The following is a 25,482-nucleotide window of genomic DNA, read 5'->3' on the forward strand; positions in this document are numbered from 1 at the left end:
ACTAACATACAGTTTTTTCCTTCACATCAGCTCCTTTCTAATCATTTAAGTAAGCCTTTGTTTATATAGCACCTTTCACAGATAAAAAAAAAAGTGCTTTACAGTGCAATGAACAACATATACAAGAACAGAGGAATTACACAGTTAAATAAAAGCTTGTCTAAAAAGCAGTGTCTTGAGCTGCTTTTTAAAAGAGCCTCACGGAGGGCTGGGGGAAGGGTATTCCATAATTTGGGGGCCACAGCCTGAAAGCACACTTCCCCCCGAGTTTTAAATCGGGTCTTTGGGATTATAAAGAGGCCCTGACCTGAGAACCGGAGGGTGTGACTTGAGGTGTAGGGGCGCAGTAAGTCACTGATGTACTGGGGCACCCGTCCATTTAAAGCTCTGTAAGTTAAAACCAAGACTTTAAAACTAACATGGAACTTAACAGGAAGTCAGTGCAGTGAAGATAGCATTGGTGTTATGTGTGTCTGCCTGTTTGCTCCTATTAAAAACCTTGAATGAAATGAAACAGAGTAGGAGGGGCTGTTTTGACCTGTACTGGACAGCATGCCAACACTGCCAGATGAGTCTACTGGGGTATACCTCATTATAAGCAGTGGTGATTCTGTGATATTTGTCGGGACATAATGGGCTCTATTCACACTTACATCACAAAACCGGAAGATGTTTGGAAACATGTGGATAACCACTTCCTCTAGTAACTCTGACAAAATCTGGGAAAACTGAGAAAATGGGCCAGTTTTCTTCATCTAGATATCATTGTATTCTTTCTGTTTTCCTTTTATAAATTACCTATTACCGTATTCGGATTATAAGTCACACTTTTTTTCATGGTTTGGGTAGTCCTGCAACTTATATTCCGGTGCGACTTATTAAAATTGCTGCAAGACTGCGCTCTAGGCTTGTATCTGCTACTCCTATTACTCCTGTGCCACTGTCACTTCACCTTCTGCGCATGTCTCCTGCAGAAAAAAACACTGTCCTCCTGCTATAAGTAGCGAAATATGCAGCCGTAATTGAGCAGCTGAAAGAAAGGCTGGAGTGAGCAAGAAACTTGTGAGGGACAGGTGGAAAGCAGGCATGGAGAACACAGCTTCACAGCAACCGGGACCATGCGCAATGCAACTTTCCTGGAAGTCACTGGATGGACCAACAAAGCCTGGACTTCAGTGACAACCAAAACCATTCTGTCGGGATTCAGAAAGAATAATGATGCTGAGTCTGACTACAGCTATGCAGAAGAGGAAGCAGTGCTCCATTTACCTCCGGAGGTCGGGGAGTTGCTCAGAAGTGACACAGAGGATGAAGAATTCAATGGATTTAGTGATTTGGAGTGAGATGGAGAGTTTGGTAAACTTGTTCTGTTCTGTCGTTTATGTTATAGTTATCTGAAGAACTGTACATATGTGACATTAACATACCAGACGCCTATTCAGCCTAGGGTTCTCTGTTCTGTTGTTATTACTATAACTTGCCTTTCAAGATGAAATGTCGGTTCCTGGTCTCTGATTTTCTAAAATAAATTTCCCGCAAAAAGTGCAACTTATATTTTTCTTTCTTCTTCATTACGCATTTTTTGCCTGATGCGACTTATACTCCGGAGCGACCAAAAAAAAGGTAATTTGTATATTATAATTTGTCTAACTTAATAAAAACTGTAACGTTCCGTTATGTTCGGCAAATCAACAGTTACAACCAGCTGCCTGTAAGCGACACTTAATATGCGATTAGAGTCATGTCCCCCTTGGAAAACTTTGGCAGATTGTGAAGAGCGCTGCTGCTGAATCCACGGTTTTATCACATGCCCAGTGTCGGGAACTACACCAGAAGTCGTCATCCGCAAGTTTCCAAACATCTCCCGGTAAGCGTTAATACAGCCTATTAGCCCGCTCCCTGATAAAGTCCTTATACCTGAAGAGAAGCATAAGCGCCTGGAGGAAGGTGCGGAAGTTGTTGTGATGATTGATGGCCGTGTCCTCGTTCAGCTCGATGTTTCCAAACACCTGAGGACAAAAAAACACTCAGGTAAACGGTCCAGGGCTGCCTGCTCTGTGCATGAACCATCCCCCATATCCCAGACACTGTGCAAATGATGCACTGATCACAGCAAGGAGGGAGAAAGAGAGAAGATAGACTTAGGGGAAATAGGGTGAGGTAGAAAGAGTACGCAAACAGGGAGAGAGGGAGACAGAGATAGAGAAAGAGAGGGGGATAGAGAGTGTGTGGTTGAGAGAAATATACAGGCAGAGGAAAAGAGTGTGGGTTAAAGGGAGAGAGAAAGAGAGACAGGAACAGACAGAGGGAATCTGAGAGAGTATGCCAAGAAAAAGGGAAAGAGAGAGGGAGTGTGTTGTGAGAGAGAATGAGTGAGGCTGAGAGTGCAACAAAGGAGCGAACGTGACAAGATGGAAGTAGAGAAGGGGAGAGAGATAAAGTGTGTGTATGTATGAGAGAGAGAGAGGGAGAGAGAGAGAAAGTGAGTTGGAGAATGGTGCAGAGAAAGAAAGATGGAAGAAGATAGGGGCACAGGAGGAGAGAGAAAAAGATAGAGAGAGAATGACAGAGAAAGTGAGTTGGAAAAAGGGGCAGAGAAAGAAAGACAGAGGAAGATAGGGCAGAGAAGAAGAGAGAAAGAGAGAGAAAGAGAAAGTGAGTTGGAGAAAGGGACAGAGAAAGAAAGACAGAGAAAGACAGGAACAGAGAAGGAAAGAGAAACAGAGAAAGTGTATGTGTATGTGTGAGAGAGACAGAGAGAGGGTGAAAGAGAGAAAGGAGAATTGGAGAAAGGGGCAGAGAAAGAAAGACGGAGGAAGATGGAGGCAAAGAAGGAGAGAGGGGGAGAGAGGGAGAGAGAGAGAGAGAGAGAGAGAGACAGATAAAGTATATGTGTGAGAGAAAGAGACAGAGAGAGGGGGAGAGAGACAGAGAGAAAGAAACAGAGTTGCAGAAAGGGGCATAGAAAGAAAGACGAGAAGATGGGGCAGAGGAGCAGAGAGAGATAGAGAAAGAGAAAGAGAGAGTGAAAGAGAGTGAAAAAGAGAAAGTAAGTTGGAGAAAGGGACAGAGAAAGAAAGATGGAGGAGGATAGGGGCAGAGAAGAAGAGAGAGATAGAGAAAGTGTATGTTTGTAAGAGTGTGTGAGAGGGAGAGAGAGAGAGAGAAAGAGAGAGAAAGTGAGTTAAAGAAAGGGGCAGAGAAAGAAAAACGGAGGAAAATAGGGACAGAGATCGAGAGAGAAAAGGTGTGTGCGAGAGAGAGACACAAAGAAAGTGAACTGGAAAAAGGGGCAGAGAAAGAAAGACTGAGGAAGACAGGGCAGAAGAGGAGAAAGAGATGGACAGAGAGACAGACAGAGAGAGAGAGAAAGAGAACGAGAGAAAAGGGCATACCTGCATCCCAATAATGGCATATATGAAGAAGAGCATTGCGATCAGCAGGCAGACATATGGCAGAGCCTAAAGGGACGAATGGGAAACCAACACTCTCAATAATTAATGCTCTGTGAATCATTTCAGCCAGAAGTGACAGTTGGAAAACAGGCTACAGTACAGTACATAAATAATATACACGGAAAACAGCCTAGATTGTGAAATAATCCGCAAAATATTTCTTGCTGGTTTAACACATCCAAGTTTTATCTTAGTAAGAAAATTGTAATGTATTTGTTCTATATCCTGGATTTCCAATTGGCAGACTGACCCCAACCCAAATTTGAATACATTAATTCAGATACATTAGTTTTTTTGTTTTTTTAAATTAAGTTAGACAAATTATAATACACAAATTAATAGGCAGTTTATAAGAAAAAATAAAGAATACAATGACATCTAGATGAAGAAAATTGGGTAATTTTCTCAGTTTTTCCAGAATTTGTCAGTTGTTTTTTTTAAAATTATTATTATTTTTGTATTATAGCTGATAGTAGAACAAAAGTATACAGCAACATAGGTGTACAAAGTGAGTACATAACAATCATACAGTCATAGGAAATAGAGAGTGAAAGAGAGAGAATTCAGATAAATTAGTTGCTGGTATTGTTCACGGTCAGATTCCCTCATCAGCTGTAGTGGTAATACCTAAAAGTGACCACCGGGGCATTTATTGTATATATACGTCTCTCTTGGCATACAATCCACAGTCACGATTGTATACTTTATCAAACTAAACCTTCCATTAAGCCGAATCTGTGTATCATTCGTTCATTAATTTTTCAAAATAAAACCAAAAATCAGAAAAGGATAATAACAACAATTTTCTTCATTATTAGTCTCCAAAACCAAAGAGAAAAAATGGGTATCAATTCATTTTTTTAGTGTTCTATTTCATGTTTAAATGAATAATGGAAAAAAATTAAGTTAAATTCATTTAAACACAGAAAAGCACAAAACACAAAAACTGAAAAAACTAATCGTTATCACTTTTTTCATTTTGGTTTTGGAGACAAATAATGAAGAAAATAGTTGTTTTATTTAAAAAAACGAATGAACGAACAATGTACGGATTAAGCCGAGCATGCAGGGAGCAAGCGGAGATTATTTGTTGTTTGTATGTGTTTGTGCTGTATTTAAAACACATTTAAAACAAACACATACACACCATAAAAATAATAAATGCATATTGTAGGTTTTCAATCAATGCCATTTTTACCACTGTATTTTAGTAAATAAAACATTGTCTATTGACAGATTTTTTGAAGATCCTGGTTTTGTAATGTGGAAATATTTTGGCCCTTAGAGAATTTTATTGGAGAACCCCTGTTCTTTATAAAGAATGTAATGTACAAAGTCAGAGTTAATTCAAATGAACTTCTTGCAGTACATTTTAGTCGTTTTTTTTAACATAGAGAAGAAATGCCATACCTTGAAGGACTGTACAAAGGTCCAAAGCAGGATCCTGATGGTGTAGCCCTGTCTCAGAAGTTTGATGAGACGAGCAGCTCTGAACAGCCTCAAGAAACTCAGGTTCAGAAGTCTGTCCTGTTTAACACACAATACAAGATTATACATTTACACTCCTCTCTCTGTTATTCTGTACTATATTTGTTTTTAGATTGGAAATATAAAAAATAGCATGCATATAATTATTGTGTTTTTCTTTCAGAGAGTATTGCGACTCCCTTATATTCTCTAACATGATGGTTTGCATTCATGTTGTGGGTTTTGATGGCATTATAATCTAAAGTGGAGTGCATGGACCAATATAACTCAAACATTTATTGTTGTTGTTTTTTTTATATATATAAATCTATCAAAGACAATTCATAAATGTTCAGTCATATGGCTTTTTAAAGGTCCTATATTACACAACACTGACTCTAGTGAGCTTTATGTCATGTCCTCAAAAATAGACCCGGAGCTGTGTTTTGTTTCATTCACATTTGAGTCTGTCTATATCGTCTCCAAAGCTCAAACTGCTCTGTTCCACCTTGTGATGTCATCAAGTGCTACTTAATGGCTACCTTTTACCTTTTGTTTAGTACAGATGGGAAATTCCAAGGTTCAGATCATCCAGATGATTCTAGTGAAGGTGTATAGAGTTTAAAAACACTATGGAGCACTTCCTGTATTAACACATGACATCACAAGGTGGAAGAGAGAGTTTTCTGTTTGAGAGAAGAGCTTGAACTAAATATGCAAGATTTTTGTGTTCAACGTTTGAATGAAACAAAACAAAACACAACTGCAGGTATGTTTGTGATGAGGAAACAACATTACAACATAGTAGGGATGTAACAATATCCAAATCTCTCGGTACGACATTATCACGATATGCATCTTACGGTATGATATTTACTGCGATATTTTGGAGAGGCTGATATAATTGTAGATAGGACACTTTTTTTGCTTTTAAAATACCTTGACAAGATTTTGATGTGAATTATTTCCATCATAATCCAAAGAATTCAAATAAAAACATATTTCTTCATGTTGTCTGTGCTGAAATGAATCATGGAATATGTAGTTCCCGATGTTTATTAGCTCTTGCTACTATAAAACAATGCATTTAAGCAAAGGATTTTGTAATTTGATATACTGTGATATCACAATATTTCGGTTATTGATAAATCCCTATAACATAGATCAGAAAATAGCGCAATATGGGCCTTTTAGTGATTTGACAATATTATTCCACTGTAGTTCATTTGGGAAATGAGTAGACCGTGAACTTTATTTCAATTATTTATGTACAGAGCTCAAAATAGCCATTATACAATTCTAAATACACACAAAATGAACAATAGCAAAACCACAAAATTATAACCTCCTCTCCACCTCATTGTTAAACGATGGGTGCATTAGAATCTTGTGATGTTATGAACGCAACTCATTAGGACTTAACAGCTTCGCCAACACATGCATTTCAGTGGAGAATTGGCAAAAACTAAAAACACTACGAGAAACTAAACAAGCATTTGAACTTACTGTTGTCTGGGCATGTTGAGTATGGCGATACCAGTGACCACAATTATCACAATGAGCAAAGAGACCAAGACACGAGGCACAGAGGAGAGAGCAGAGGGAGATGGGAGAACAGTCATATATTACAACATAAACGCACAGGTCAACAGCTACACACATTTAAATACACATGGATATCAATATGACAGATTGACATGGTAGGAAGGTTAGTACGGAAATTACAGATTGACCGATATGCTGATATATAAGGCCGATTTTGATTATTTTCCTCAAACTATGTATTTATGTGTGTATTATGTGTATTCTTTTGGCAGCTGGTTGATCAAAACTACATATCGCCTGTGCTGGAGATTTAAAGGTGCACTGCGCAACTTTTCTGGTGGAGGGTCCATCACTTGTTTGTCCTCATGGAGATGCTGTTGATTTGTCTAGAATGTTCCACAGTAGAGATTAAGCCTATCTATCTCAAGGGAGACAACTAGAGCTATATTACAGGTCAGATTTGTAGAGAGGCAATTATTGTATTTTTGAGCAGGAGAAATACCTGTAATGAATAAATCCTAGACGGACAAATGCTTGACAGATATTTAATGCCATACCATGGAATATTTCAGGGTAAGCAATAACATCTCCATGGAGACAAGTAGATGACAATGCAACTTTAAGGCAGACAAAATGCAAATATCGGCCTGATATAAACACCAACCAATAGCAGACTCGACTGGAAATGTTGCTTGTTTTTTTGTTTTTTTTTATATTATGTACTTTTAGCAGTAATAGTAGTAGTAGCAGTAGTAGTAGTAGTAGTAGTAGTAGTAGTAGTAGTAGTAGTAGTAGTAGTAGTAGTAGTAGTAGTAGTAGTAGTAGTAGTAGTAGTTGTATTGTTGTTGTTGTTGTTGTTGTTGTTGTTGTTGTTGTTGTTGTTGTTGTTGTTGTTGTTGTTGTTGTTGTTGCAGAAGTAGTAATAGTAGTTGTAGTGGGATACACCAGAATTTTTTGTATCCCACACATTGCTAATTTGATTTTATTTGATTTAACTGTAGTTTTTTCTGTTTTCATTGTTTTAAACAATGTAAGCATTGGTGATAACAGAATTAAAGAATGAGTTAAAGTAAAACTATGCTATTTAGATTTAGTTTTTTGTTTGTTTGTTTTTTTAACAACAATATTCAACAGACCCAGAGTATAAGGTAATTCGAGTCTATTTGTTTTCTAAATTTAAAACATGCTGTAATTATCTTAAAGGTGCACTATGTAACTTTTTGGTCATGCGTCTGTCATCTGCTTGTTTCTATGGATATGTCATTGCTCTGCCTGTAATGTTCCACAGTGTGACATTAAACAGCTCTATCTTACATTTATTAAATTACAGATGGTTTGTAGCTCAAAAATACCTAGAAAAACAGACAATCTGACTGTGAGCAGGGACGCCTCTCCACAGATCTGACCTGTAGCTTGGTCTCCATGAATCATAGTAAGGTTAATACCTTACTGTGAAACATTAAAGATGCAGCATTAACATCTACATGGAGAAAAGGTTCTGACGGGCACACGATGCACCTTTATGACACCTTTAAATGACTTTTGAAGACAGGGGTATTGCTTGATTATGAACAGATGAACTCTGACAACACAAGGCAGCCATCTTGGTCCCCCGTGGCTTGCTTAAATCACCCTCTTCTTGTTATAGCTTTTATGCAACATCTCCCTCAGCTTCCCATCAAAAAAATCACTACCTCCCCCTCCTCCCTCCCTATATGTCTCATCTAAAGGCACCTCTTGGATCTCTGCCATTGCATTGTCTTTGCTGAGGTGGCTGGCTAGCTTTTTTGCTGTATAGGCACATTTGTAACTGTAAAAAAGTAGTGTTGTTTACATAAATGTACATCTAAGCAGTAGTGTTGTATCCTCTTACATTGATTTCAGTGACCAGGATGTCCGTGATGCTGCCGAGGACCGTCACAAAGTCAAAAACGTTCCAGGCATCTTTTAGGTAGTTCTGGAAGAGATAAAGAAATACTGGTTATAATTATAGAGCTGTATAAACTATAAGGGATGTAACAAAAAAAACAACAAAAAAAAAAAAACTATAATAACACACCAAGATATCCTGTCTATCTAGTATTAAATACCAGGGAGAAGAGGTGAGATTTCATCAAAGTAGGAGAAGATAGTGGAAAATGTCACTTACTAGAGGGCCAAATGCGATGATTTTGAGAATACACTCCAAGGAGAATAAAGTGGTGAAGACAATGTTGAGGTTCTTGAGCATTGCTTCGTAGAAATCTGGAGCCCCGTGAAACTAGGATATGAAAGAAATAATAAATAAAACCACAAACATTTGGTATATCATATCATATCATATTATATTAGGGTGATCAAATATAGAAGATTCAGATATTAATCAATACAAAACTGTAAAACTTTCCTGAACATTTTTAGAACACTATCAGAACTATAAGAACACAGCCCCCCTCGCTATTGACTGTGGGTCCTCAATAGCAGAAACTGTAGTAAACACAGTAAAAGTGCCCGCTTATTTCAGTAAGTTTATGACTTAAATATTCCCTCACTGGGTGTGAGTTTTGACATTTGAAATTGCAGCTGAAGCTGTAAAACACCAGTAGTCTGTAGATGCTCCACCTGACTTTCTCGGTCACTCTCTCCCTCATGCTTTCATGTCATAAAGCCAAACTGGCCATATTGATAAGTTCAGGGCATTTCCAAATACATACAAATTTTTATGTAAGTTAAATATAAATGAGTGTCCTGGTGTTCGTAGCTGGATGATGGTGAATCAGGCACAACTGCCACTAAAGAAGGAATTTAGCTGCTTGAGAACGCTTTGTGAATCTGGTGCAGAGTTCACTCAGCATCTTATTAAAATGAAATTTTTTTAAGAAAAGATTAATGAGGCCCAAAAAATATAGAAAATTACTAAAAGAACTGGCAACGATCTTGTTTTTTTTTTTTTTTAAATTACAACATGTATAGTATAGTCAGTGTAGTGAATATATTCAAATAAACTAAAATAATGTGAGACAGTGAAAGCCAGTGTCTTACCTTCATCATAAGTACAATAGTGTTGAGTGCGATCATGATCATTATGGAGTATTCAAAGGGAGCAGACACCACAAACTTCCACATACGATACTGAAAGGACCTGGTGTTCTCCGGCATGTACCGAGTCAGAGGTTTGGCATTGATTGCAAAGTCAATACACGCACGCTGTAAGAGTAAGAACAGGGGGACATAAATACATACAGCTCCAGGTTGGTACTAAATGTATGTAGTACTGGCATTGTTACTACACAATAATGCATTGCAAGAACAATTCTATGAATAATCTATAAAAAATATTAAATGAAGTAGAATGATTGGCTAAAATATGACAAAATTTGACAGAAATTTCATCTTTTAACACAGCAATCATGTGACACTATTCAATTCACTTGGTAACAAAGATAATTCTATTTCTATTTCTCTAGTTCACCTCATTCTTCTCAAGGCTGCACTCGGACAGGGCTTTGTCTCCCTGCTCTTGGAATGTGATGATGATGAGAGCCACGAAGATGTTGACAAAGAAGAAAGGAAAAACCACAAAGTAGACCACATAAAATATGGACATCTCGATCCTGTATCCGGGACTGGGGCCTGTGTCTTCAAACGTAGCATCCACTGAGTGCTTCAACACACTGCAAGAAATACAAGACACATTAAAGTGAATATGAGTGGTATTCTCTAATTTTTACTTCATTTGGTTGAGCTTGTGCGGGAGGTTGAGAGATACCGGCTAGATATAGTCGGGCTCACTTCTACGCACAGCTTGGGCTCTGGTACCCAACTCCTTGAAGGGGGTTGGACCCTCCATTTCTCTGGCGTTGCCCACGGGGAGCGGCGGCGAGCTGGTGTGGGCTTGCTTATAGCCCCACAGCTCAGCCGCCACGTGTTGGAGTTCACCCCGGTGAACGAGAGGGTCGTGTCCCTGCGCCTTCGGGTCGGGGACAGGTCTCTCACTGTGGTGTCGGCCTACGGGCCGAACAGCAGTATAGAGTACCCGGCCTTCTTGAAGTCCCTGGGAGGGGTACTGGACAGTGCACCGACCGGGGACTCCGTTGTTCTACTGGGGGACTTCAACGCCCACGTGGGCAACGCCAGTGACACCTGGAGAGGGGTGATCAGGAGGAACGGCCTCCCCGATCTGAACCTGAGCGGTGTTTTGTTATTGGACTTCTGTGCTAGTCACAGTTTGTCCATAACGAACACCATGTTCGAGCACAAGGATGTCCATAAGTGCACGTGGCACCAGGACACCCTAGGTCAGAGGTCGATGATCGACTTTGTCGTCGTGTCATCTGACCTCCGGCCGCGTGTCTTGGACACTCGGGTGAAGAGAGGGGCTGAGCTGTCAACCGATCACCACCTGGTTGTGAGTTGGATCCGCTGGCAGAGGAGGAAGCCGGAGGGACCTGGCAGGCCCAAGCGTATTGTGAGGGTCTGTTGGGAACGTCTGGCAGAGCCCTCTGTCAGGGGGATCTTCAACTCACACCTCCGGGAGGACTTCTCCCAGATTCCGGGGGAGGCTGGAGACATGGAGTCCGAGTGGGCTATGTTCTCAGCCTCCATTGTCAATGCGGCCACTCGCAGCTGTGGGCGTAAGGTCTGTGGTGCCTGTCGCGGCGGCAATCCCCGAACCCGGTGGTGGACACCGGAAGTAAGGGATGCCGTCAGGCTGAAGAAGGAGTCCTATTGGGCCTTGTTGGCTCATGGGACTCCTGAGGCAGCTGACAGGCACAGGCGGGCCAAGCGTGCTGCAGCCCGTGTGGTCGCAGAGGCAAAAACTCGGAGCTGGGAGGAGTTCGGGGAGGCCATGGAGGAGGACTATCGGACGGCCTCAAAGAAATTCTGGCAAACCGTCCGGCGCCTCAGGAGGGGGAAGCAGTTCTTCACCAACACTGTTTACAGTGCGGGGGGAGAGCTGTTGACCTCAACTGGGGATGTTGTCGGGCGGTGGAAGGAATACTTTGAGGATCTCCTCAATCCCACCGTCACGTCTTCCAAGGAGGAAGCAGAGGCTGGAGACTCAGAGGTGGACTCATCCATCACCCTGGCTGAAGTCACTGAGGTGGTTGGCAAGCTCCTTGGTGGCAAGGCTCCGGGGGTGGATGAGATCCGTCCTGAGTACCTTAAGTCTCTGGATGTTGTGGGGCTGTCTTGGTTGACACGCCTCTTCAACATCGCGTGGCGGTTGGGGACAGTACCTCTGGACTGGCAAACCGGGGTGGTGGTCCCTCTGTATAAGAAGGGGGACCGAAGGGTGTGTTCCATTTACAGGGGAATCACACTCCTCAGCCTCCCCGGTAAGGTCTATGCCAGGGTACTGGAGAGGAGAATCCGGCCGATAGTCGAACCTCGGATTCAGGAGGAGCAGTGTGGTTTTCGTCCTGGCCGTGGAACACTGGACCAGCTCTACACTCTCCATAGGGTGCTCGAGGGTTCATGGGAGTTTGCCCAACCAGTCCACATGTGCTTTGTGGACTTGGAGAAGGCATTCGACCGTGTCCCTCGTGGTGTCCTGTGGGGGGTGCTCTGGGAGTATGGGGTCCGGGGCCCTTTGCTAAGGGCTGTCCGGTCCCTGTATGACCGGAGCAGGAGCTGTGTTCGCATTGCCGGCAGTAAGTCAGACCTGTTCCCAGTGCATGTTGGACTCCGCCAGGGCTGCCCTTTGTCACCGGTTCTGTTCATTGTGTTTATGGACAGAATTTCTAGGCGCAGTCAGGGGTCGGAGGGGGTCCGGTTTGGGGACCACAGGATCTCATCTCTGCTGTTCGCAGATGATGTTGTCCTGATGGCTCCATCAAACCAGGACCTGCAATGTGCACTGGGGCGGTTTGCAGCCGAGTGTGAAGCGGCTGGGATGAAGATCAGCTCCTCCAAATCTGAGGCCATGGTCCTCGACCGGAAAAAGGTGGCTTGCCCTCTCCGGGTGGGTGGAGAGTCCTTGCCTCAAGTGGAGGAGTTCAAGTATCTCGGGGTCTTGTTCACGAGTGAGGGGAGGATGGAGAGTGAGATTGACAGACGGATCGGTACAGCGTCGGCAGTGATGCGGTCGCTGTATCGGACCGTTGTGGTGAAGAGGGAGCTGAGTCGAAAGGCGAAGCTCTCGATTTACCGGTCAATCTACGTTCCTACCCTCACCTATGGTCATGAGCTTTGGGTAATGACCGAAAGGACAAGATCGCGGATACAAGCGGTCGAAAATGAGTTTCCTCCGCAGGGGCTCAGTCACACGGGAGGAGCTCGGAGTAGAGCCGCTGCTCCTCCACGTCGAGAGGAGCCAGTTGAGGTGGCTCGGGCATCTGTTTCGGATGCCTCCTGGACGCCTCCCTCGGGAGGTGTTCTGGGCATGTCCCACTGGGAGGAGGCCACGGGGAAGACCCAGGACACGCTGGAGGGACTATGTCTCTCGGCTGGTCTGGGAACGCCTCGGGATCCCCCTGGAAGAGCTGGAGGAAGTGTGTGTGGAGAGGGAAGTCTGGGAGGCCCTCCTCAGACTGTTGCCCCCGCGACCCGACCTTGGATAAGCGGAAGAAAATGGATGGATGGATGGATGGTTGGGATAATATCTGCTGTAAATATAAATGATAGTTTTACACTAATCAGGAAGTAAATTGTGAAGAAAAGTTGAAAAATATGTTGAAAATGACAGGAAGTGGATAGTTCTGGCATAACACTGGGAAAATTCTATCCATAATTCCGGCCCAATTTACACAGAACTCCAACTTCCAATATGATTTCAACAAAATAAATGTGTTATCATTTTATATGTCAATTCATAATTTCTGTGCACAGAGGAGTTTCGGCGTAGTGTAGTTTGTGGTTGCTAGGTAACAGTTACGAAATTTTCTAGTGTAACATCATGATTCCCAACCAGGAAGTGACATTTGAAACCTAAAAAATTCGGCAAACTGGAAAAGAAATTGTCAAATGTTTTTTTTTAAATGTGTTTCTGCAAAATTAGTAGTTCATCCTGTCAAACCCACTTTAAGACATCTATTAATAAATAAAATAAATGCAATATTATATAGCTATAAATTGTGAATTTGTGATTTATTTTTTGAGATGGTTAATCCAGGTTGATGGTTTGATTCTCTCATTCCCCCGGGTTGTGGTTCTGTTGGGTTCTTGAGCAAAGGGTGCAAAGTATACTGCAATCAAATCAAAATCGTAATTTGACTTAGTGAGTCATTTCATATTTCAGCCTTCTCTCAATGTTAAAGGTGCATTTGTTGTTATTTTGTCTGGAATGTTTCACAGAATGGCATTAAACCATGGAGACCAAACCAGACCAAGTTAGAGGTCAGATCCATGGAGAGACAACCCCATTCACAGTCAGAATTCCTGTTTATCTTGGTATTTTTGAGCTATAAAACCAACTGTAATTGCTGTAAGGTAGAGCTGTTTAATACTGTGGGACATTCCATGCAGAGCAATGGCGTCTACATAGAAACAAGTAGGTGACAGATACTCCACCATAGAAGTTACACAATGCACCTTTAATGCTCCTGGATTTATTTATAATGTGCACCTCGAACTAGGGCTGTAGTCGACTTATGAAATTATTATAGTCGACTAAAAACATGTCCTGCCAATCAGTTAGTGAAATAAAAAAAGACTTGAAAAGATTATGCATGTATCTGCACTCAAACTGCACTCCCAAGACCACAACTGGAGTGTATGAGTGAGAGATGCATGTGGAAGCTGTTATTATATCTTTTGTCAGGTTTTATGAATTATGCAGGTTATGTGGCTGGCCTTGGTCCAGCGGAGGACTAAGGATGGAAATGAGCTTTGGCTACAATCCTGCATATTTACAAGTACATGCTTTTCTTTTGTATTATCTTATCTCTTAATATGCATTGCCCCTTTAATAAATAATTACAAATACAAACACAACTACAAAGAAATTAATGCAAAAAACTATTTATGCAGAAAAAGGACGAGGAAACAATGTATTTACATTGAGACTAAACTGCTGTGTGTAACTTTTTGTTTGTTGGTCCGTCATCTGCTTGTTTTGTATGGAGAATGGAATGTTCCACAGTATGACATTAAACAGCCCTACTTTACATTTATTACAGTATATGTGGTTTTATAGATCAAAAATACCTAGAAAAACAGGCATTCTGACTGTGAGCAGGGTTGCCTCTCCAAAGATCTGACCTGTAACTTTGTCTGGTTAGGTCTCCATGAAGATAGAAAGGATTTAGTATCACGCTGCAAAAATGCCTGGCCAAAATTTAAGACATAAACACTTAAATCTATCAGAAAATTACTAAAAGTAGTTAAATTATCTGTCCATGCAGCAAGATAAGTTTACTTGACAAGTTATCTTAAAATAAACTACCTTTACACTAGAATTAAGGAGTCTCAGAAGTAGTAAGTAGATAATAAATCTGAAAACAAGATGAATAACCTGATATAAGTTTTAAAATCTTGGTCAGATCAGAGAAATTTGCAGTGCATACTGTGAAACATTCCAGATGAAGCAATAACATCTCCATGGAGAAAAGCCTTTGACAGGCCCTCCAACAGGAAAGTTACACAATGCATCTTTAACTCACTCATTAGCTTCTCCTTTCTGTTGTTGTCCAATATGAATACTTATAATCATATCTTATCTTATAATAACCCTACACTAATACAACCCTACAGTCATACTCAGAATCCTACATTTAAAAAATTGCTAATCACATTTCAAAATTGTGCAAGCTCTACTTGAGGAAGATATTTCTAACTTTCTTTTATATAAAAGTGACTGTGGCAGAAGCCTGTCTGCACAAATACCCTGACATATCCTGTTTATTTTCCCTTAGGGCAGCTAGCTTGTCACCAAATGGACCATACACATTGGGTCACATTATCTTTTATTGTACTCTGAAGTTATTTGGCAAGAAAAAAAATACTCAAAATGGTCTCCAGACAATATCTCTATCACTTCACAACCTTTGACTCAAATTGACCACAGCAGACATGAAAAAACACACAGGAGCCCCGTTTCAAGTCCCTTACGTCAAAGTCCAGCCATCACAATGTTGTACAAATCTTCAAGGACAGTTTTTTCCCCTAGTGGTTAAGTTGATTCCACACATTTGACAGGTGCTATTTAGTGGCAGTGAGCTGGAGGTGTACTTACGTTGGCCAGCCCTCCCCCGTGGATACAGTGAAGAGGGTGAGGAAAGCCCACAGCACGTTGTCATAGTGAAACTCGTATTTTTTCCACTCTCGCGGCATGGCGGCCACCTCGTCTTTGTCATAGTCCAGGAATTGTCCCCTGGGAAAAAGTAAAAGCATTAGGGAGAGAGGACAATGTAATAGTCTTAGGGTAGTGGTTTTCAGAAGTGTACAGTTCTAAGGTGGTAAAAGAGTGCATTTGAGAGTTTGCCTGGTTGTGTCTTGATTTGAAATACTCCAGACCTGTTTAGTCCTCTGTTAGTACTATTTTTTTTCCTGGTTTAGATTATATAATTAAAGGTGCACTGTGTAACCTGCTTGTTTCTATGGATATGCCATTGTTCTGCCTGGAATCTTCCACAGTATGACATTAAACAGCTCTACTTTACATGTATTCAATCACAAGTGGTTTTATAGCTCAAAAATATAGAAAAAAACAGGCATTCAGACTGTGGGTGGGGTCGCCTCTCCACAGATCTGACAGATCTCTCCATTATAGAAAGGTTTAAACCATACCGTGAAACATTCCAGACAAAGCAATAATATCTCCATGGAGAAAAGCATTTCGTAAAATAGAGTATAGTCTTTGTGTAGTCTTAGGGTGCATTTGCAAACATACCATATTGTCAAAATTGGGCCTAAACTGGGTCTAACCCAGAAGTGAACCTGGACTAGATCCAGGACTAAGTAAGAACTGGAGCAGGACCACACTGTGTCTGCATTTGGTCTAAAAGAGTCTCAAATGCACACCGAGATTCATTCTAGTTCAGTCTACATTTAGTCTAAAATTAGTTCTGGTTTAGTCCTTTTTTAGTCTTAAATCACCAATGGATTACAATTGGTTTAGACCACGTGTAGCTAAGGATGTAACAAAAACTGAAATATCGTGATACTGTATCTTCAAAGTTCTCACAGTAATATCGAGGACCATCACAATATATCAAATTACAAGTCTCTTTGCTTAAATGAAGAGTTATGGTGCAGCAATAACTAAAAAAAGACAGAGGGAACTACATAGACCATGATCCTTTGCTCAATTTCAGTGTAGGCTACATGAAGAAATAACAGTTCTAAGCACTTTTAAGTCTGAGATCTTTGGATTACGTCTTGTCAAGGCATTTTAAGAGGAAAAAATAGCATATTAACAGTTTTGTTAGCCTCTGCAAAATATCGTAATAAATCTCATGCCGTGAGATGTATATCATGAAAATATCGTACTGAGAGATTTGGATATTGTTACATCCCTAATTGTGAGCCTCCCCACTATATCATGAGCTTTCCCACAATATAGCAACAAATATCATACCGTGAGGTTCATACCGTGATGATATTGTATCGTGAGAATTGGATATCGTTACACCCCTACGTGTAGTTACAGTAGATTCAGTTATAGATTATAGTTATAGTATAGTGTATTTATAGTTAAATCTTGGGTTCGTCCTGGCTTAGCCCATGTTATGAATTGGTTTAGATAGTCCTCTTTAAGACCAAACTTAGTCCTAGCTGTAGTTTTTTTTGTATTTCTTATTATTGATTTCCCATTCTGGTGTTGGAGTGATGAAATGCTATTGAGTGTTAAACTATAAAAGATTGAAGACTAACTTGCAGTCTTTCTCCAGCCCCTTGGACTCGTCTGTACAATAAAAGAACTTCCCCTTGAACAGCTGCACAGCGATGACGGCGAAAATAAACATGAAGAGAATGTACACAATCAGAATGTTCAATACGTTCTTCAGAGAGTTCACCACGCAGTCGAACACAGCCTGGAAAACAAAAGAATACATACAGTTTAGTTTCATTTATTTTAACAGGAACAATGAGTAAACACATTAAACCCATAAAAGTAGAGTTCTGATTAGCTACTATCTGACGCATTTGGCTGTCAAGTCTCACCAAATGTCTTATTGCTGGCAGATGGAAAACTCCTAATTTTCTAACAAAACAAAAATGACTTCTTAATTTCCTTGACATTGCTGATATGGAACACTGGGAATCCAAGCTAAAAAAGACAACATTCTTCTATTAAGAAAAACAATATAAACAAATTTTAGATTTGTTTTAAAGGTCAAAGGATCCTGTAGAGGGTGAACAGGGAGGGAACGGGTGGCCTGAATGGGTAGCCTACTGAGGTTGGGGGTAATTGTTTGGGTAAATCTTTTCATCAATTTGGCTATGTTACGATTTACTGTGTTTTACTGCTGTTGCTTTGCCATTATTTGTACCCCTTATTTTTGTGAAATGTCTCTCCCCCAAGTATGAAAAGTAAGGAAAAGAAAAAAACATTAATAACAAACTGATTTAAAAAAAATAGTATCCATTCATTTACAATCAAACCATGCACTCTCCCATTCTTTCATTTAAAACATCACACTCCACATTCCCACATTTAAAATTACTCACAAGTCAGATGTTTCCATATGAGCCTACATTACATTTTACCACATGCAAATACAAATCAATGTTGACAGTGCTGACACTCTGAAGGACTTTTCTAACATTATAAGAGAAGTCCCTGAGGCCAGAGGAGAGTTTCAGCCTGTCTGGGAGCTTGTTCCACTTGTTCCAGTTCATATTATGGAATTAGAATTGTATTTTTATCATAACATCTCACCTTGAGCGCCTGAGAGAGTGGCAGCAGGGTCACAGCAGCTCCTTGTTATTGTAATATAATGTGATGTGTGAGCTACTCTGTCCAAGTAATTTCCCTTGTGGATCAATAAAGTTTGTCTATGTCTATGTATTGTTTGTGACACTATTAAAGGACTAATGATGCACTGATCCAGCTTTTTAAGCTTCGATACTGATAATGATACTCAGTAACTGCTCATACCCCATTAACCCATACCAGTGTAGAGACTGAGAATGGCATTTTTACCCCAAAACACAGTTAATTTAATACAAATTTGATCTAACTGTGCTATGCAATTGTTATTTATCCCGCAAGTAATGACTAAACAGCTGCGTATGAATAAAAGTTTAATCACTGTGATACTTCCTAGGGCTACATCAGCCAGTCAATAGTCTTTTTATATCAAATATTGGGCCCAAAGGCTGAACTGATATCATGGAGCCAATATCTGTTACCAATATCGGTATCGGTGCATCCCTATAAAAGGACTTGCACCTGTTGTAGCTGTTGTTTTTTTGTTTGTTTTTTCATGTTTTGGAAAAAAAAAAAAAAACAATCATGTACTTCCATATATTTTTCATGTATTGGCTGAGATATTTTACTACATATTTAAATTTGTATTTTATTTTTCCTTGTACATATACATTTATATGCCTTATTTGACTTTTGACTATTTTTGCTACTTACTTAGAATGGATTATTGCTATGTTTATTTTTTCTCTGTTACTATAATACATTGTGATGTTTGAGCTACTCTGTCCAAATCATTTCCCTTGTGGATCAATAAAATTTGTCTAAGTCTAAGTCTGAGTATTTGAGCAAAATGTGTCATGCCCCAGATATATTGTATAAGCAGCTCTAGAGGTCAGAATAATTCTGATGTTGACTGTAAGCATTTGATTCTAAAGTGTTTTATTGTCTGAATCAGTAGTTGTTGTTAGCATAACTTGTGGAGTGTGAGAGTTGTGAAAGCGCTTACTCATCTCAGTGAATAACTGCACTGAATGCATAAGGGAGTTGAGGATTAACCTTGGACCACTGCAAACAGTTTTTCATGTTTTAAGGCAGTAAAATCAGGTACAGTATATTTAAAATGAGTGGAGTTGAAGAGTAAATCCACACAAGCACATTTAACCTGGATGCCCTTCCTGACTTAAACCTTTCTGGTGTAAGTAGATTATCCATTTGTTTGTTTCATAGTTTTTCAATTTGATCTAATCCAGAGGTGGAATGTAACAAAGAAAAAGTACTGTACTTACATATACATTTAAGGTATCTGTACTTTAAAGTGGATACTTTATACTTTTACTCAGTATATTTTTGAACAGGACTGAAAAGTAAAACCACTTTTTATTATAGTTTGAGATTTGTTGAAAAGGCTGGTGATGAATTTTAAATACACTTGCAGTTTGAGTAAACAAAAATATACAACTAAAAACTATCAAAATCACTATATTTGAAGCTATTAATTACTACAAAATACTTTTACTTTTTACTCTTTAAGTACATGTTAAACAGGTACTTTAATACTTTTACATAAGTAGATTTTTCCATGTGATACTTTTAATTTTATTTGAGTACTTATAGCGCTTCAGTATCTGTACTTTTATTTAAGTAAATAGCCACAGTTTATCATGACTGTTCCTGTATAAAATACAATTAGTAACTAACAGCAAAACTAAATACAAAACAAAATAATGTAGAGTTTGAGCCTTACCTTGAGTTTGGGCAGCCGTTTGATGGTTTTGAGCGGCCGCAGCACTCGAAGGACCCTTAAAGATTTGATGGTGCTGATATCTTTGCCTTTGGTCCCCCTGCAGCGGAAAGCAAAGTTAACAAACAATACACGCTCAAATCTGCCCTGACCACCACCCTTTAGCTTCCTGTACAACTGGAATGAGTGGGTAAGGATCACTAACACAAGTACAAAATATATCTTATACTTTACCTTTGCCATCTTTTAAAATAGAGTGCTATGTCATAATTTCAATATTATAGCGTTATGTGATTTTGTGTGAAACAATAAATGGATTAATATTGTACAAAACCATACATGTCAACTCATTTTTCACATGCAGTTTTTAAATATATGTATGCTTTATTTCATTACAATTTCTAGGTGTATTCATTGCATGTTTGCATTTTTTCTTCTTCTTTTTTTAATTTAATTGCAGTTTTCAAGAGGTTGTATTTGGACCCAAAATACTTGAAGGGATATAGTGTTAAATTATTTTCTCATAATAAATCACTGTGTTATTTCACACAGAGTGTATGCCACCTGCTTGTCTCCATGGAGATTCCAGATTATTGCTTTATCTGGAATGTCCCACAGTATGGCATTTATCTCAGGTGGCGTGACACCACGTTACAGATCAGATCTGCGGAGAGGCCAATCCACTCACAGTATGAAGACCTGTTTTTCAAGATATTTCAAGGATTATTCAAGGCAAAGAAATAACATCTCCATGGAGACAAGCAGGGGGCTTACTCACCATTATAAAAGTTACGTAAAGCACCTTTAACAATAACGCCCTTATGTAATTTAGAAGAGGAAAGTAAATTAAAAGACCTTATTTCTTTGCTGTAAAATGTAACTTGTGATCAAAAACATGCATATTTCCTACCACACTGCCTTACACTTGAATTCAGTGTTGCTAAAAAAAAAATGAGAGAGGTCCTTATCTGTCATTTGGCATAATCACGAGCATACCAAGTCTTTTCTATTGACGCTAATCTTGTTAAGTACGAATTATTGGTGTATAATTCTCACACACACTTCTCCACAACCAACTGCACCCAAACGCATGCGCTGCTTCACCATTCAATCTATGAACCACGTAATCCTCATTTGAAACTGCTCTCTAATCTCTAATATGTTCCGGCATGCATTGGATTTAACAAAAAGGCACGACTCGTCCTTTTGTTGAGAGATTGGACATGCAGACGCTCACTGTGCATCAGGGATCAGTATCGCCAAGTATTGAAATAAATCATAAATATGAAACTTGGCGATACAGATCTATATTGTATTCAAAGGCTCTAAACGCATTGCTTTTTGAATGCATGAGTTATCTGCAGACTCAAAGTGCAAAAAATTCAATTAGAAAGTGACTGTTTATTGTTCATATGCTGTATATACTGTACCTTGGACTTCTATGATCTCATTACTGAAAGAACATACGCATAGAACCTATCTGCTGAGTCCTTTTAAAGAATATACTGGAGATTGAGTTAATGCGGTTTTAACACAGTAAGAGGGATAAGACACAAATCCTTGCAGTTCTTCATAGTAATTGTGAGGGCTCAGCTATAATAAAGTAGAATTTTAAAGGGACTCACAAAAATTGGATCTGGGACTTTGGTAGTAAGAATTCTAACTAAAGATAGGTTCCATTTACTTATTGCTTTTTAGTGAATTGTATATTATAATGTTACTAGGAATGCACTGATCCAGCTTTTCAATGCCTTATACCAATTTCAATATTATAACTTTAAAGATGCATTATGTAACGTTAACGAGTCCGTCACCTGCTTGTTTCTATGGATATGTCATTGCTCTGCTTTGATTGTTCCACAGTGTGACAATAAACAGCTCTACTTTACATTTATTCAATTACAAGTGTTTTTATTGCTTAAAAATACCTACAAAAACAGGCATTCTGATCGTCAGCAGAGTTGTCTCTCCACAGATCTGACTTGTAACTTGGCCTGGTTTGGCCTCCATGATGATAGAAAGGTTTAATGTCATACTGTGAAACATGCTGACTCTCATCTTGCTTCTTAAAACACACTTGTTTTCTTTGGCTTTTAACTAGTTTTAAGGTCTTTTACTGTTCTATAATTGTATATTTGTCACTGTATTATACATATGTTTTTATCTTCATGTATAGGAGTTTGGTCAACTTTGTCATTTTTAAATGAGCTTTATAAATAAACTGGATTTGGATTTGGATTTCAAACACAGCAATAACATCTACATAGAGAAAATCAAATGGCAGACCCTCTACCAAAAAAGTTACACAATGTACCTTAAAGTATCTGCACTAACAGTGCAGGAACTGAAAACAGTTTTTTAAACAAAAAGAACAGCTTTCTATAGATAAAGATTCAAACATGTTACTTTCTGCGCTTATTATGCCAATTTATATGTCCAACCAGGATATCGGCTGAATCGATATTTGGAAACCAATGTCCGATCCAGCAAATTTTTCACCATTGGTGCCAATATTTGATACCAGTATTGGATCAGTGCATCCCTAAATGTTACATTCAGACAGTATGAATTGTACCCATTTCAGCACCATGTAGATAAAGCTTTTTCTTTTCCTTTTTATTAAGCTACAGTGGATAAATTGGATAATAATTATTTATTGAATTTGAATGAGTATTTCAATTAAAACATTTTCATACATCATATTAGATAACTCATCTTGCCTATAACATTTGAATTGTGTTTGAAAAGCTGTTTTTCCTTCACCTTAGATTTGCCCACAGTAACACAGCACCGGTGTCTAAATGTCTCCACTGACGAGGTTTCAAATGTCAAATATACCCGCTCCTTGCTTTATACCCTTACATAAATACAATCTTCACACTGTTTCACTACATAATCCCAGTTGTATTGTAGTCCATGCAGCAGCGTCCATGCTCTGATGCACATTGTGGTCTTTGCATGCGTTTAGTGATGTAGGCCTGAGCATCTGTAGGCCTGACCATACACTCACACAGTCACAATGAGGAGAACCACGTCAGCAATCTGATAGCTTTCACTGAAGACGCCTCCCAGTGCAGCAACAAGCAGCAGAGTTTTACATAATACACAGTTACATGTAGGATTATTGAGGGTTTTTTTTTGTTGTTATTGTTTTGTTTTGTTTGTTTTTTTTTTTTTTTTACATTGGATTAGAATTTTAGAGGCAACAAACAAGGCTATGTTCAGTCTTGGTTTCCAGTTTAGTCCTGATGTAAAAACTGTAAACTGCACAATCCTGTTCTAGACCTGGTTTAGTCCAGTCTAGTCCATGTTTCTAGGTTCAGTCTCATTTTAGATTCAATTAAATAATGCTTGATAACTGATAACTGTAAAAAAAACCTAAAAAAAAACATATGAACAAAGGATATAAAAGGATTTTTATTTATTCGTTATTTAACCAGGGAAATCCCACTGAGATTTGGTATTTCATTTTGAGTTCTGGCCCCATGACTATATAATATATTGTCAAAAGTATCAAAAAACTAATATTAAAACTATACCAAAACTAATATCGAAACTAGATACTCATTTGAGCAAGTATTGATACTAAAAAAGTCACATTCACATGACAGAAATGAACCTTTCCTGAATAGCTTTAGAATGATCTTGAGCTGGACGACTGAAAGATTACACGTATATAAGACTACATGCTAATATAAAAGAAAGTACTATGATTTAATGTTGAAAATCACATTCTATTGCCTACATAAAGATTATTTTTATCATCATTGTGGTATCATAATCTATACTAAAGACAGTCTATTCCTCAGTATTGAAGCCAAGTTTGAAATGTTAGTATCCTGATAAAACCAGCCTATAGTACATGTATTGAATGGTCATGTATCATCTTTATCAAATACTAACACAATTGCAATGTTTCTTTCCTTAACAGCAAATTTGGACATAATGTTAAATCTTTTATAGAGGCTAAAAGGTGCCAAAGATCCATAGGGGAAGTGCGGGAGTAAGGCCAGATGATAATGAGGCGTCTGGCAGTGGTGTGAGTGGAGCCACACAGGTCCCTCTCTGTTCTGGGGCCAGGACAGAGGTCAGCACACTATCCCAATCCATCTTCAACATCGCTATTTTTAGAAGCCTGTCTTTACACAACAGTTTAGTTTATCGATCAGACTTTCAACAAACTGCATTGTAACCAACTTTCCAGGCATAACTGCATGGTGTACTTTAAAGGTGCACTGCGTGTAACTTTTTTGGTTGGGGGTCCGTTATCTGCTTGTTTTTATGGACATTGCTCTGCCTGGAATGTTCCACAGTATGACATTAAACAGCTCCACTTCATGTTTACTCAATTACAGGTGGTTTTATAGCACAAAAATACCTTGAAAAACATGCATTCTGACTGTGAGCGGAGTTGTGTCGCCACAGATCTGGCCTGTAACTTGGTCTGTTTTGGTCTCCACGGAGAAAGAAATGTTTAATACCATACTGTGAAACATTCCAGACAAAGCAATAACATCTCCATGGAGATAAGCATTTGACGGACCCTCCACCAGAAAAGTTACACGATGCATCTTTTAGAACTTACATAACAGAACTGTCATTGTGAAAAGACCCATTTTACATTATTTTCTGATCTATGTTGTAATGTTGTTTCATCAAAAATATACCTGGAGATGTGTTTTGTTTTATTCACACATGTTTAACACACAAACCCTCTGTCACTACGATAATTTCAGATATGGAATTGCCAATCTCTAATGAACAAAAGGTAAAAGGTATCTATTAACTTGCAACCTACCTCTTCATGATATCACAAGGTGGAACTTTGGAGATAGAGGCAGACTAAAGCCCAATTTATGGTTTCCGAAAGCGAAGCAGACAATAAGGGTTGTGATTGGTCCTCTCTACATCCGCTCTACATACATTTCCGGTACTCCGATTTCCCACTTCATTTTGTATGTACAAACGCCAGGTTTAAATCCTCACCTAGCGTTGTGGCGGTGAGTTACTTTGCGGTGCATAGACCTCGACGCAGATCCATAAATCAAAAACAGCAGCGAAAAGGCGACGGCGGCAGTGTGTGTTGAGTCAACACAGAACTATAATTCACCCTTAAATAATAAAGGGTTTCTCAAACATGTGTGATGAAACAAAACAAACTCGAGGCTGGCAGTGATTTGAAATGCCACAGTGGTCACAGATTGGTTCAGATGCCATCACCATATATGTACAAGTACCTGGACACGCCTCCTTGTTAACTCAGACTATATTTTAATAGGATACACTGCAAAAACTAAAATCTAGCCAAATTAACATTACTTGAATTAAGAACGTTTTATCATGATTTGAGTACATTTCATTTGATGAGTAAAATGATCTAACAATGGAACTTAAAATATGAAAACACAAGTTGTTATACTTAAGATGAGAAAAACAACAACTCTTTGCACTTAAAATAAGAAACATGATCTAATGTTGCT

General features: G+C 39.1%; 1 protein-coding gene across 1 annotated transcript in view; it reads right to left on the minus strand.

The window, feature by feature from the left end:
• The window catches only part of cacna1ba (calcium channel, voltage-dependent, N type, alpha 1B subunit, a), a 207,398-nt gene that overhangs the window by 32,634 nt on the left and 149,282 nt on the right, over window positions 1-25,482 (minus strand). The window contains exons 28-38 of the mRNA XM_055161489.1: window positions 20,006-20,102; window positions 17,262-17,422; window positions 15,622-15,759; window positions 9,919-10,120; window positions 9,489-9,653; window positions 8,617-8,727; window positions 8,341-8,424; window positions 6,429-6,434; window positions 4,866-4,982; window positions 3,396-3,461; window positions 1,918-2,009 (exon numbers count right to left, since the gene is read on the minus strand). Of these exons, the coding sequence (XP_055017464.1) occupies window positions 1,918-2,009; window positions 3,396-3,461; window positions 4,866-4,982; window positions 6,429-6,434; window positions 8,341-8,424; window positions 8,617-8,727; window positions 9,489-9,653; window positions 9,919-10,120; window positions 15,622-15,759; window positions 17,262-17,422; window positions 20,006-20,102 (1,239 nt within the window). The remainder of the gene's footprint in view (window positions 1-1,917; window positions 2,010-3,395; window positions 3,462-4,865; window positions 4,983-6,428; window positions 6,435-8,340; window positions 8,425-8,616; window positions 8,728-9,488; window positions 9,654-9,918; window positions 10,121-15,621; window positions 15,760-17,261; window positions 17,423-20,005; window positions 20,103-25,482) is intronic.

Source organism: Boleophthalmus pectinirostris, unplaced genomic scaffold (assembly GCF_026225935.1).
Source record: "Boleophthalmus pectinirostris isolate CB_2022bp ecotype Guang Dong unplaced genomic scaffold, ASM2622593v1 HiC_scaffold_4, whole genome shotgun sequence".
Taxonomy (NCBI): domain Eukaryota; kingdom Metazoa; phylum Chordata; class Actinopteri; order Gobiiformes; family Gobiidae; genus Boleophthalmus; species Boleophthalmus pectinirostris.